Below are 13,010 nucleotides of genomic sequence, written 5' to 3'. Positions count from 1 at the left end.
GAACCATTAAGTTCTCAACTTTTTTTAAAAGCAAGCTTAAATAATAAATGCCTTCAAAACCTTTTCAGACAGAGGAAGCCACAGTAATTTAAAGGAATATCTTACAAGAGATTGGTATGACCAAATACAAATCACAAGCCCATTTGCTGGATGCAGGGAATGGTAAGCTTTCTTCTCTAGCCTTTAGTCACCTTGATATAAAAACTGGCATTATAACAAAGAAATCACAAATACAGAAGCACCAGTGCTAGAGTCCTGCCATCCTGTTTATTAGAACAAAAGGAAAACTACTATTTTTTTTTAATACCACAAACTGCACCTTATTTCACACCAGAAGCAAGCCTATCAGGAAGAATCTGAACTATACAGCCCTTTCTTGTCAAAGCCTTGAATTTGTTGCAAAACTTGCTATTTTCATATTTCAACTTTTCTTTTAAAATGACCACAGGAAAATTTTTTATTATCATGAACAGGCCTGCAGCTCTCCATTCACGTACCTGATAACACAAACAGAGCTCACATGAAGTTACAAAGCCCTCTGACATCTGGAAGGAGTCTAAATCCTGTTCACAGGAAAATTCATCCCTATTACTGGTGTTAAAAGCTATATTTGAGCTTTCTGCCCATACATACAGGAGCATAATCTGTCTTTGAATGAGTTTTTCTTCCTATGTTACTAGTTTTCCACGTAACCTTAAAACTAAGTCACACATTAAATAATTCATGTTTATTTTTAAAATGCACGTCAGCAGCATGCACAACTGAAGGAATTGGAGAGACCACGTACTCTTCTTGAAGCCTTTGGACGGGGGATGAGGCTGAAATCCTCCTGCTGGAAGCCCATAGCTGCTCATTCGCTGCACAAGGCTGGCTACATTGCCAGATTTCTCCCTCCTGAGTGGCACAGCATCATCCTTGGGCTCTACATCCTTCTTAACTTCCTGAAACAAGAGATTGAAAGACTCAGAGGCCACTTAAATCACCCAAGAGGTCAGTGGTTTTAAACAGGTGCACCTTAGACTGACACATTTCAGGTACTTACCCTTTGGGATATAACGACACATTATACTTTTCATACAATTGTGTTAGTAAACAGGTAATGTGCTGACAAAATTCAGAAAAAGGGGCAGTATTTCAACCATCTACTCTAAATCTCAGAAAAGGAGCTTTGAATCCAGAAGTCCCATATTACAACTTTTATGAAACAGCTCATATTTGAAAACATTTTTAAGAATATAAATATTACTTGAATGAGAGACCATTCAATATTGTCATACATAAAGCTGTATTAGGTGATCATCTCTACCCCAGAAAGCTCCAAGGTGTTTACAGACCAGAGATGCAATTGCACTGCTGAAAGGTGTGAGCAGAAAAGAAAGTGAGCTCCAAGAAACAGTGGGAGCAAGTGAGGGGGAAGATCTAAGAGGAAAATAAAAGAGATACCATTTGTCTGGTTAATGTTTCCCACTCTCCTAATCTTTCTAAATTAGAATGGTAGCACTGAAATTGATTGTGCCAAACAAGACTGAAAAGCCTATAAACATGAAAGCACCAGTTCGTGACAAAAAGGCCAAGCAGCAACAGTCACTCTACTGCATCAGCTCATTTAATGGGATTCCACTGGAGAACAGATACTCTGAAAGAAGGAAATCATCACTTTGCACAAGAACAAACCCATTAAGTCGGATCAATGGCCCATCTATTGCAGAACACAGCTTTCAGCAGCCAAAATCCCAGATGCTCTTAAGAGCTCCTGCAGCTCAGATCCTCCCATGTTCCCAGAGCACCCATAAGGGTTCCATCAGGGAGATGGATCACCTCCCCTCCCTCCTGTGCCTGCAGCTGGAGCTGTTGAATCCCTATCCTAACCCATGGTCCTGTCTGCTCCACAGCACCCCTGGGGATGCAAACACCCACAAAGTACTTGCAGCTTTTTGTGATCCACTTCACAACAATTCTTGTATCCACCATCAGTAGCCACTGGTTAACAACTCCAGGAGTTATTGCAGCTGTAGCTGCAATAAATTATTTAATACTTGAAAACAGAATTGGCAAGGCATAGATATACACTTACTCTTGTCATGTGAACTCTTGAACATGAGCTTCAAGACAACAAAGCCCATACATTGATGAAATGCCAAAAATATGAGAAACATATTCCCCAGGACCTGTCTGTCTGGTGCTTTTTGGACTATCACAGCCCAGCTTTCTTACTTGTAGCTGTCCAGCTGGAAAACTCAGCAGGTCTGAACACCCACTGATGCTTTCAAACATACTATGAACCCCAAGTTAAAGAGACCAAAGCATCTTTCAATTTCTCAAAAGAACAGAGTAAGACTACAGACAGCAGGATTTTTCCTCCCACTCATCTACATTACATAAAAAAGGCTTTTTAGAAAACAGTTTACTCTGTCTTTACAGCTGGTTTTTGGCCCATTACTTAGAAGTCTGATAAAACCACAAGCAATTAAATTTGGCTACAGCTGAAAAGTTTGTCACCTCCAAAATGCCTTTCTAGCTGCCTTGCTGACAAGGCCATTCTGCTCATCTTAAAAACATACTGGTACTTGAAAATCTGCCTAGAGTGCTTCTGCCTGTCCCTGGATCTATAATTTTTTTTTCTTTTTGCTATGCAATTTATACAGGCTCTGAAATCTCCAAGCTGCACCAGGAACTAGTACTTCCCCAGGTTTCTCAATTTTAACACCTTCGAGTGAGGAGTCAGCTCCAGGCTCCTTCCCGAGGTCAGCACTTTGCAAAAGACTTCAGAAGCAGCTGCTTCAGTTGCTTTGTAAAAAGCACAGAGATGCAAAAAGGAAGTGGGCAAGCTCCACACAGGAACTTTGGTCAAAACATGACTTTTTTTCTAAAATTAATTTATTAGATGAAAAAAGAACAAAAATCAACAGACACACCGGTTCCAAATGCTAGAAAATATTGTGAGATAAGCACCACCTTAATCAGTAATTTGAATTACACAGACAATATGCTTTTAAGTCCAGCATCAAGGGCAGGAAAATAATGGATAGGTTATAAATAAAAGGAAATTATTTCAGACAAAAGCAGTGCCCACTACAAAAGACCAAAGACCCAAAACCAAAAAGAGGAATGCTTGAGCAACTTTCTTGCCATGCTTGAGTGTCCACCTGAAGTAGTGACAGGTAGAAAATACTGTGGGTCTAACACAAGACAATGGCAAATTTTAACAGGAAGTACAGTGTAATTACATTAAAAAAAGGATCTAAAATAATTCTGTGTATAGTCATTACACACAGAAAATCTTGTTGCCTGATTCAAAGGCTGATGATTTACTGATGAAGAATTTCCTCAGCAGACATCAAAAAGAACAACCAGACAGTGGGAGAGCCCGGCAGCACAAGGTACTCTCTGTACCTTCCTACCACAGCCAGGATAGGAAAGCTGGGAACACTTCAATACACAATTAAGAGAAATCAGCCTAATCCAAGACACACAAAGCAAAGAGGATGTAAGGAGAAGTTCAAGGTGACTGTGATAAAAACAGGAGCAGAGACTGCAAATCTGTCAGATTTACAAGGAGCAGACGTGAGTATGGGACTGGTACCAGCCAGGTTTGAATCAGAGTCAGCTGTGACGTTTTACTTTGTGTATCAGAAAACAGCACTGGAGCATCACATGGAGCTGTTTGCAGCAAGGAGAGAAAAAACAACCACACAAGAGAGTTCTGCCACAGCAGCCAGGCATAAATCTAGTTTTGACAAAGAACTACAGAAGGTGTCAGCAAGCAATGACTAAATGGGCCAGGAACTGGTTTTTTCATATTTAACCCTCTACCCTTCGTGACACTCTTGTAAAGCAAGAATATTTTTTTGTTCTCGTTGTTAGAGAAGAACTGCGACATTAATTATCCTTCCTTGGGGCATAATAAACCATATTAAAATTAAACCAAACTGAAACAAATTCAGGAATACCTGGTCTCCACACCTGCATGAGGTCCACTACACCACAACCCTGTAGTTCACATCAGTCTTCTACCAGCAGGGAAGTGCTCTGAGATTCATTTTCAAAAGCACACATCAGGATCCTCTGACATACACACCCATCACCCCTGCCAGCATCTTCATCCTGGGTATCATCCTCATGACTCCTTTCACAAAGGAAGTAATTTCTACACAAAGATCTCTCAAAACTGACAGTTATTGATGTAAACATTAATTCATGCCCTCTTAAAAACATTAATGGGAGTTTGAAATTCTTACATCTCTTCCAAACAGCTTGCTTGAACTTCAGTGTTGGAAAATGACACTGCCTACAGGTCCCACCTCTGAGGTACCACAATGCCCAACCTGAACATGCCCAAGACTCCTGTCCATGGGTTTCACAAGGCAGTCAGCCTTGTTTACACAAATTATCAGAGAGAGTCTGTGTTATGACAATACCAACAAAAAGCTCCAGGACACTTCATCTTGTTCCGAGGTGAGGCCAATGCCAGCAAAACCAAAATGGAAATATGACATTAACTGCAGCTGGAAATTTGAATATTTTTATTCTGCCAGTCCAATTGCAGTTCAAGGCTTGTCAGTATTTCCATGAGCAGCGCAGATTTTATGCATTTATGACTTGGCAGTACAAGGTCAATACAGACTGTCTCTTGGCGTGAAACACTCCACTGGGAAGCAACCACCCACTTGCTCTGTTGTGAACTACAGCAGTAGTAATAAAGGTTTGAAGTTTTCATAATCTCTACTAAATATGTATTTCACAACACTTACAGATTCACTGCAGCCTGATAGGCAAAAAACAAGTATATAAATTTAACTAGCCAAACAAAACAAAAGTGGTTTTTGCTTTAATTGTATCTGTCACGGTTTTATAATCCCTCAAGGAAATGTGCATGTTAACAAATAAAAATCTCAAAATCCTCTACGTGCAGCAATATGTGATGCAAGAACTATTCTTTATATGCAGACAGAAATGCAACACATGCAAATGCAGGCACAGGCTCACGATGCTGTTAAAACAAGCGGGCACTCCTGACCTACTTCCGAGGCGAGCAGGAGCAGCCTCGCCTCCAGCACTGCCCGCCCACCACGGCTCCAGCGGGGACAGCTGCATCCTCCCCACTCCCCTCGCCAGAAGCCAAGAGCTCTCAAATCAGGCAGGCAGTGGAGATGCAGAAAGCAGGTCAGAGCGTCTGAAAGGCCAAGAGTTAAAAATACAAATTCTATTCCTGAATTATAGGGCACAGAGAAGTTCATTATCCAGCAAATCTAAATCCTTAGCTAGATTCTTCAAGCACAAATATTAAGGCGTCAGCTGCCATCTCCTCCTATATATGCCATTACACAAGGAACAATCATCTTTAGACTTCTTATATTAATTCCACTGTAACATCACTTTGTGCAAAAATGATGTGCATTACTACTCGTGGCTGAGTACATTTTAAAGCAAGATCTCAAGCAGCAGATAATGGTCTCAATCTCTAAAGAGGCTGAGATAAAGAATACACAAAGGCAAATGTCTGAGCCTACACATACAATTATCTCTTTTCTTCTCCATCAGAACAGCAATGAAGAACCCATGGACTGACAAATTAAGCCCACGACTCCCATTTTACTGAGTAGAAAATAAGTAACTCAGAATTGAACCTGTCATTTTAGGGGAGAGGGAGGAATTGGAAGCAGGCAATAGTTCTGTTTATACAAGTTCACAGCCTGAAAAGTCCCATTCCTGAAAAAACCACATAGAAATGTGACTGTACATAAATATATATCAAAATCTGTACAGCTGCCTACAGACGAGAGATTGTTATCTGTAACCTATTCAAGAGCAATGAAACCTCAGTTCCTGAAGCACAAAAATCTTCACATAACTAATTATTTAGGCACCACATTTCCAGTTTTAGTAACGGCAGCAGACAGGCAGGCACGGGGCAGCCTTAGGAGCTCCAGTCACTTAAACCTTAGATATCCCACACCCTTTCATTTTGCCTGTGTCTCTACCTTGAGTAGAAAACATGATTTCTCATCCTCAATGTTGGTGCCCAGAGGCAAAATATTAAATAAAGGCAACAAAAGAAAAGATGAGTAATGTGCAGCTATTCCTAACCTGTCTCATTACTTTACCTGAGCTAAAGGGAAACATAAGAAAATCCATGGACCAAAATAGCTGAGAAGCTGCTGAGTTCCTTCCCTGGAGCATTCAGGAGATCAGAGCAGGTTCCAGCTCCCAGGAGAAGAGCTTGTCTGGGAGAGGTGAGAGGCTGCCCCTGACCCTCCAGAGAATTAAATATTATTCTTGAAAATAGTCACAAATCACCTAAAGATGAAAGCAGCTACCATCTGAACAACAGACAAGATGGATAGTCTTTTTTTTTGCAAGACAACTTACCTCCTGGAGAGTGCAACAGGTGTCATGGGTTGATTTTGGAGGGCTTAATTTAAGGTTGAAATAGGTAGGGAATGTTTAACAGTGAATCACTGGGTTTAAGTGCTGACCCTCCATCACACTGAACTAACAGAGGCAGCATCACTCCCTGCCTATCTCTTCACAGTCTGACTTGTTGCTTTCTATTAAACCACACCCACATAACACAACACAGCTTAACAAATTACCAATATTTTTACATGTGTTATAATCTGTGCTAAATATAGATCTTTTAAACATACTGTCTCCTTGTGTGGGAGGAAAACAATCATCAGGCAAGCCATCACTTCTTTCTCACAATATGCAACATGTGGAGTAAGTGGGATCTCCAGGAAGCATAAAAAAATTAACTGAATTGCTGCAGATTTACAGACTAAAACCTGAGTCATCGAATAATTGTGATACTTGAAGGTCAAGAGCAGAGAAAAAGCTGAACTTTCTACATAAGAAACACTCTATAGAGGTAATGTAGAAGGAGGGTCAAAGTTTCAGATTTTGATACAGATTATAAAAATACATGCATATAGTTTTTATATATACAAATAATTCAATTTTTTCATGGAGAATTGTATATGTACAAACTCTGCACCAAGCAAGTGTCAAAACAGAATCTGACATGAAGTCTTGTTAATGTTGGCAAAATGCAAAAGAGACCTCAAACAAAACCTGAAAGCCCAGATGCAGGAAAGCTCAGCAGTCAGCTCACCAGGTCTACCAACAGCAGAGCAAGGAATCCTAAATTAACAGGAGTAACTAGAGGAAGCACAGATCTTTACATCAGTGTTTCCCAATCATTTAATTTAGAAAAGAGTTCATTTTAAAATACTTCTGAAAAGAATACCTTAAGAATATTTTATGGTGTTGTCATGTTCATAGCCAGATAAAACTGTTTTAAAATGCTGATTGCATTTCTTCTCTATTGTATTTGCTAATACATATATATGAAAATTTAATTATATTTCTTGTAATTGTTTTATAGAATAACAGTTAATGTCCTGTCAACCACCAGCCACAAAATAGTGCTTCAGATCAATGAAAGCAAGAATCACACGTGGTAGAAGGCAAGACAGAGCTCCAGCTCCCACAGCACACGTGTTTTGTCTGCTTCCCCACACAGGAAGGCTGGAAGACATTTCTTTCCCTTCTCCCAGTTAATTGCCTCTCCTGCTGGTCCAGAGAAATGTGGGATCCAGTAACCACTACAGGTTCACTCTGATGTTCAACTCAGAACATCCCTAGTTCCTTCTCACCATCATCCTGTCTTTCTGCCTCCACTCTGTTGCACCCAGCTTTCTTCTTCCCTGCATCCTTTTTCCAAGGCACCATCTCTTTGCATTCCCTATAAAACCTTCAGCATTTCACTCATGGCCACAAGTTAAAACACTGACACATCCACATCCCTCCACAAGTCTTGCCCAGGGCACAAAATGAAATACTTAAGAGATTGTCAAACAAGAGCTAAAAGTATAAATCTGGAGTCTCAGTGGAGATTAGAAAAGGTTTAAAGATTAGGCATTACCAGAGATTCATACATTAACTAACAGTTTTAACTGAAAATGCATCTTGCTTTCTGGTCCTGTTTTGAAAGCATCTATGTAACATGCTAATCACCATCAGTTTCCAAGAATTCAAAAGCTTATTACAAGTCCAGAGCTAATGAATTCACATACATACACCAAAATATATTTTTACAAAGTGAAAAGCATCAAAAAAGCTTGTTAAACCTAGAAAATATTTACCATAATAAACTTTCAGATCAGTTCATAATATTGAATAAAGCCAGTGTTCAAGGAACACATACATTTGAAACTCAATACTGAAAGCACTACAGTAGAGAACACCTAACCTCCCCCTCCAAAATGATGAGCAGCCAAACAAAAAAAATCACAATTGGTGCAAATATTAAGAGATGACAGGACAGAGATAAGCTACCCTTGTGCAGGTTTAAGCTTCAAGTTCACACTTAGATTACTTCATTCCAGCTCATAAAAAGCAAAAGAACCGATTGATTTAACATTAACTGTGTTGGGTGTACACACACATTGATTTATGAGACATATGGCAAAGGACTACAATTACATGGCTGGAATGTGCAGCCAGAGCCTCCTGGGATGTAACAAACATTACAGCAAACAGTACCTGGATAACTGACCTCTTTGTTCTTATTACATACGCTAATTCCAGAGTGCATATTTATAGCTGTATTTTAGACTTCTGTACACAGGGAAGTCTAAATTTAAAAGTCATGTTCCTGCACAAGCCCACTCAGTCTCTGCTGCCTGAGCAATACTTTGCACAGTTTACTCAGTGATGGTTGCAAACACCTCCTGATGAAGCACACCCTGTTTGCAGCCTCTAGGCAGGGAATGGTTGCCTTGCTCCTGTGTGGAGAGAAAGCTATAAAATTACACATGAATCAAGTGTAACAACTAAATAAGGATGGACAAGGAGCTGACTGCTTCACGTGATTACATGAATAAGGACATGTATAAACCTGCTGCTCCTTCCACACAAACCATCATGCTCAACCAGAGCAGCTCGGGAGTATCCAGGAGTGTGCCACTACCACAGAGCAACATCACAAGCTGATATGGCATTTAGGAAAGCAAGAGGCACAGGTACAAGCAACAAACTTGGATAACTCAAATCAGAGGGAATGATTAGTATATTAAGCAGTATTCACACAGGACATAAATCACGCTTTATCCTGATGTCCTTCAGAACAGCACTTTAAGTTCCCTAAAGTTCCATATCATGCTGCCACTGAGCCAAAACTTAGGAACTTTTTCCATTTCTCTCATGCTCTTGACATCACAGTATCAACATATATATATATTCACATTTGAAAATATACTAAATATTACAAGAATCACCATTGTTTTCCCTATTCTGTGCTCACATTCAGCCACTGAAGACTTCACAACACCACAGATTTTTATTCTTACAATACAACAATAGTTTGTGAATGAAAAGTGAAATCTTTTTCTCAGGTGATTTTTTCAACATCTTAAAGCACAGGTCATCTTGGACAAGGAAAGGGGCACATCATTTCAACAAATTTCCTGCAGTTAAATAGCTCACTTTTGAGGAAAGCATCTGTGACATTTCAGATCTAACAGTCCATCAAGACAAATATTTCAAATAGTCAACTCACTTGCATGCTCTTTCTTACTAAACAAGACACTTATACTGCCTTGGAATATGAAATAATTCACACATCCCCAACCAACACCAACAAAGGAAATTCCTGTGTGGATGTGGTGACAGCTGAAAAGACAACCTGACACACGGGTGCCCACAAATGGCTGTGTGGGCAGAGCTGGGTCAGCAACAGCAGCTCCACAGTGCTAAATCAAACACACCTCCAGACTTCCCCTCTTCATGACAGAGACAGTCACATCACAAAGGGACTTCACAGGCTTGGGACCCAACTGGTCTGAACCCAGGCAGTCAATCCAGTGATTCAACTGGAAAATCACAGGAGTAGGAATAAATTATGGTGAGCTCTGAAAGACAGTGAAAATGCTGACATATCTGTGCCACTCGTTATATCTGTCAATGTTTTCAGCTGATTTAATTTTCTTTACTGTTGTTTTTAGAAACAACAGTTTCCACCTCCTAAGCAAGGCTCACCCAAGCCAATTATCAACTTTCCAATTGGAAAAAAACTGTTTCCTTGTTTATTCCGGCCAAAACAGCTGGATAGCAGAGACTTGTCTCTCACCCCACAAGCACAGGAATCATTATCACCATTCTCATAAATCCCAGGCATGTACCAATGGATGGGATTAGCAGGTGCAGGATTTGCTCAGGCAAACCCACAGGTACCCCCCGAAATGACACTCTCCTCCAGTGGCCCTATTTCTCCCAAAAGCCTGAAGAAAAATCAGCAGGAACAGTGGGTTGACATCATAGTACTGGCAACAGGTGTTAAAGCACCAGCCTGAGTGCTCAGCTTCACTCCTTGCCTGAAGACAAAGAGCCCAGGGTTTCTCTCATATACTCAGCACTGAAACTGAAATTACTTAATATGGCTTTCAGTCTTGCATGTAATCTTTGTTTCTGAGAAACAAGAACTGCCAGCTCTGAAGCAAACATCTCCTTAACAGCAGGGCTGCCTACTCTGCCTGGGAAGCAGTGCTGCTCTGAGCACTGTCACATCCCTGCACAACCCACTGCTAGTGGTGACAGTTTCTTCAAAACAATAATAAGGCAAAGAAAAAGGCTGTATAAACTGAAATGGAATTTGACCAACAGGACTGATAAATTGCTGTATATCTTGCTTTCTCCAAGCCTTACTTGGATGCAAAGATTGTGGACAGAATACTTTAAGGAGTAGACACTAACATTTTGGAAATAGGTATTTTATTCTAGTCCTTAAATACATCCTATTTATTTCAAACTAAATATGGCTTAACCTATACCCATTGCTTTAAAGGGTTATTTATTCATCTGCTTTTTTAAAACTGATGTCACTACACTTTTTAATCATGCCCAGATTAGAACTAATCTAGAAGGGTCTGTCTTGTCTGTGATCCCTCCCAACTCCATGAGTCCTGTTTAAAGTTCTGGGTGAGGTCAGTTTTTAAAAAGGAATTAAGGAAGATGCGATGCTTGAAGGAGCTTTCAGCCAAAACTTCTCTCACTGGCTCAGAGCACACTTGTGTTTACCAGCATGCCAACAGTGATAATACAGGACAGAGGCAGCAAACACAGGCTTAAGAAGGTAGGTCAGCTGTGCTACTCTAAAGTGTTCATCTAAGAGTGATCAAAGGGGAAGAAAAGAGGCTTGGGCTGTGTTTTGTTTCCACAAACACACACAGCAGGAAGTTGAATATAAACAATCAACTAAAAACAAATCATCCTTTTAGAAAGGAACTCTTTCTGCAAGCACAGTAGCTGTCTGCAATCTCCAAGCATCTCCCTATACTACAGAAGGGGACATAAGCTAAACCAACCCCAAGTAATTTTATTATACAAACAATTCTAAGACCATGAATTTACACCATATACTAAATAAACTCTCAAAATCATATTGCAAGCATAATTTTTAAATTCATGCTGTCTCCATTCACTATCCCGAAACACAAAGTCTGTTTACAACATTTGATGTTAAAAACATAAGGAAAATTAAACAAGCTTACCACTTCCAAGGACATATTTGCTCGAACACGCCCAGTGTTGCAGATTTTTTTATTTAGGGGGAGGAAGAAAAATGTCACAGTGAGCAAAGTTCACGTGCTAACCTGGAGAGGCTCCAGGCTCGGTGCTAGAGCAGCAGCAGCTGCTCACACCTGTGCAGGCAGGAGGCTGTTCCTGCAGCAGCAGCACCAAGGCTGAGGGGCTGCATGGCCCAGAGCAGTGCCCAGCCCGCTCACCCAAACGTCCCCAGAGCCTGCTGGCAAACTCCTCTGCCTTAACCGATGAGAGCTACTGATTAATCTGTGCTCTGCTCCTCCCTCATCCGAGTTACTGCCCTGAGCTTATGATCAAACTGGTTTTACTACCATGTAAAGCCTATTACTCACAATACAACTATTTACAAAACTAAGATAGCAATAAATGAAATAAAACAAGGAACTTCAGTTCTTAAAAAAAACTTCTCAGCCACGTAGAGACAAAAACCTTAAGAAAATAAGCAGAAGGATGAATACAAAATCAACACTTTCAGTTATCAACACAACAGGTGTCTGGAGAGTGAACAGAATCACTCAAAACAAATAAATCAACAAAAATGAATCTTAGTCCATCTTGTCAAAGTAAATGCAAAAAAAGAGTTAAGACTCATTGGGCCAGAGAAAAGAGGGAGGTGTGGGGAATTTCCTGAAGGAGAAGAGGCCTGGACTCTTAATCATTACTTTGAGAGAACTGAAAGTAAAGTCTATATAAAGTCTAGAAGCAAACAGAGGTAAAACCCAACCCAAAATCAAAAAGTCTTCCACATTCCACACACATTAATATCTCAAAAAAAACTCATGCATTCCATCTAACAGCATTGTTACACTTCTCTAAATTACACTGGAAACAAACAAATGTGTGCACATTTTTCACCGTGATGGATTTTAGAAAGGAAGAGCTGCTCTCAAAGAAAACAATAAAAGTCTGCTAGGTTCCATTGCTAAATCCTTTCAGGAATTTATGAAATTGTTTATTTTAAATTGCCCATACAGGAAGAAGAAGATAAATGGCAATAACAATGTCAGAAACAAGAACTCTATTTCAACCCCACTCAAAGAGGACATGCACACAGTTTAACAGGAATTTCAGACAAGGTTTTGTTAATAACACTGGAAACGTGTGCACTCCAAAACCCAGCTCTGCAATACAGGCAGAACATCTTTAAGAAGCTGCAGCACTGAAAAGTGAATTCAAGGAAATGAGCTTCACAGTGTAATTTTTTGCTTGCACTGTTTTTTTAACCTGCTTGTATTCAACTGTACATTTACCACCATCTCCTGGTTTTAGGACTGCTTTGGACATCCCACACACAGAGTTCACAGCCAACTTTTACAACACCTCCCACTCCCCACCCCACTCAGTGGCACTGCACAGAAGCATCTGAGGATGTTTCAGAAGCTTTATGGGGTTCCCTTTAACTGAGACTA

At 40.2% G+C, this 13,010-nt stretch overlaps 1 protein-coding gene across 3 annotated transcripts in view; it reads right to left on the bottom strand.

Annotated features, from left to right (window-relative positions):
- The window catches only part of CD2AP (CD2 associated protein), a 76,852-nt gene that overhangs the window by 38,012 nt on the left and 25,830 nt on the right, over nt 1-13,010 (bottom strand). For 2 of the 3 annotated variants that reach the window (XM_054279508.1, XM_054279510.1), the window contains exon 3: nt 788-941. In XM_054279508.1, the coding sequence (XP_054135483.1) occupies nt 788-941 (154 nt within the window). Of the gene's footprint in view, nt 1-787; nt 942-13,010 lie in introns of those variants that run through there. The other variant, XM_054279509.1, reaches the window with a different exon arrangement.

The sequence above is a fragment of the Melozone crissalis genome, unplaced genomic scaffold, assembly GCF_028551555.1.
Source record: "Melozone crissalis strain CALT ecotype California unplaced genomic scaffold, PUWL_Pcris_2 ptg000027l_1, whole genome shotgun sequence".
In the NCBI taxonomy this organism is placed as follows: domain Eukaryota; kingdom Metazoa; phylum Chordata; class Aves; order Passeriformes; family Passerellidae; genus Melozone; species Melozone crissalis.
The sequence above is the reverse complement of the archived record's forward strand: the minus strand, read 5'-3'. Positions and strand labels throughout refer to the sequence as shown.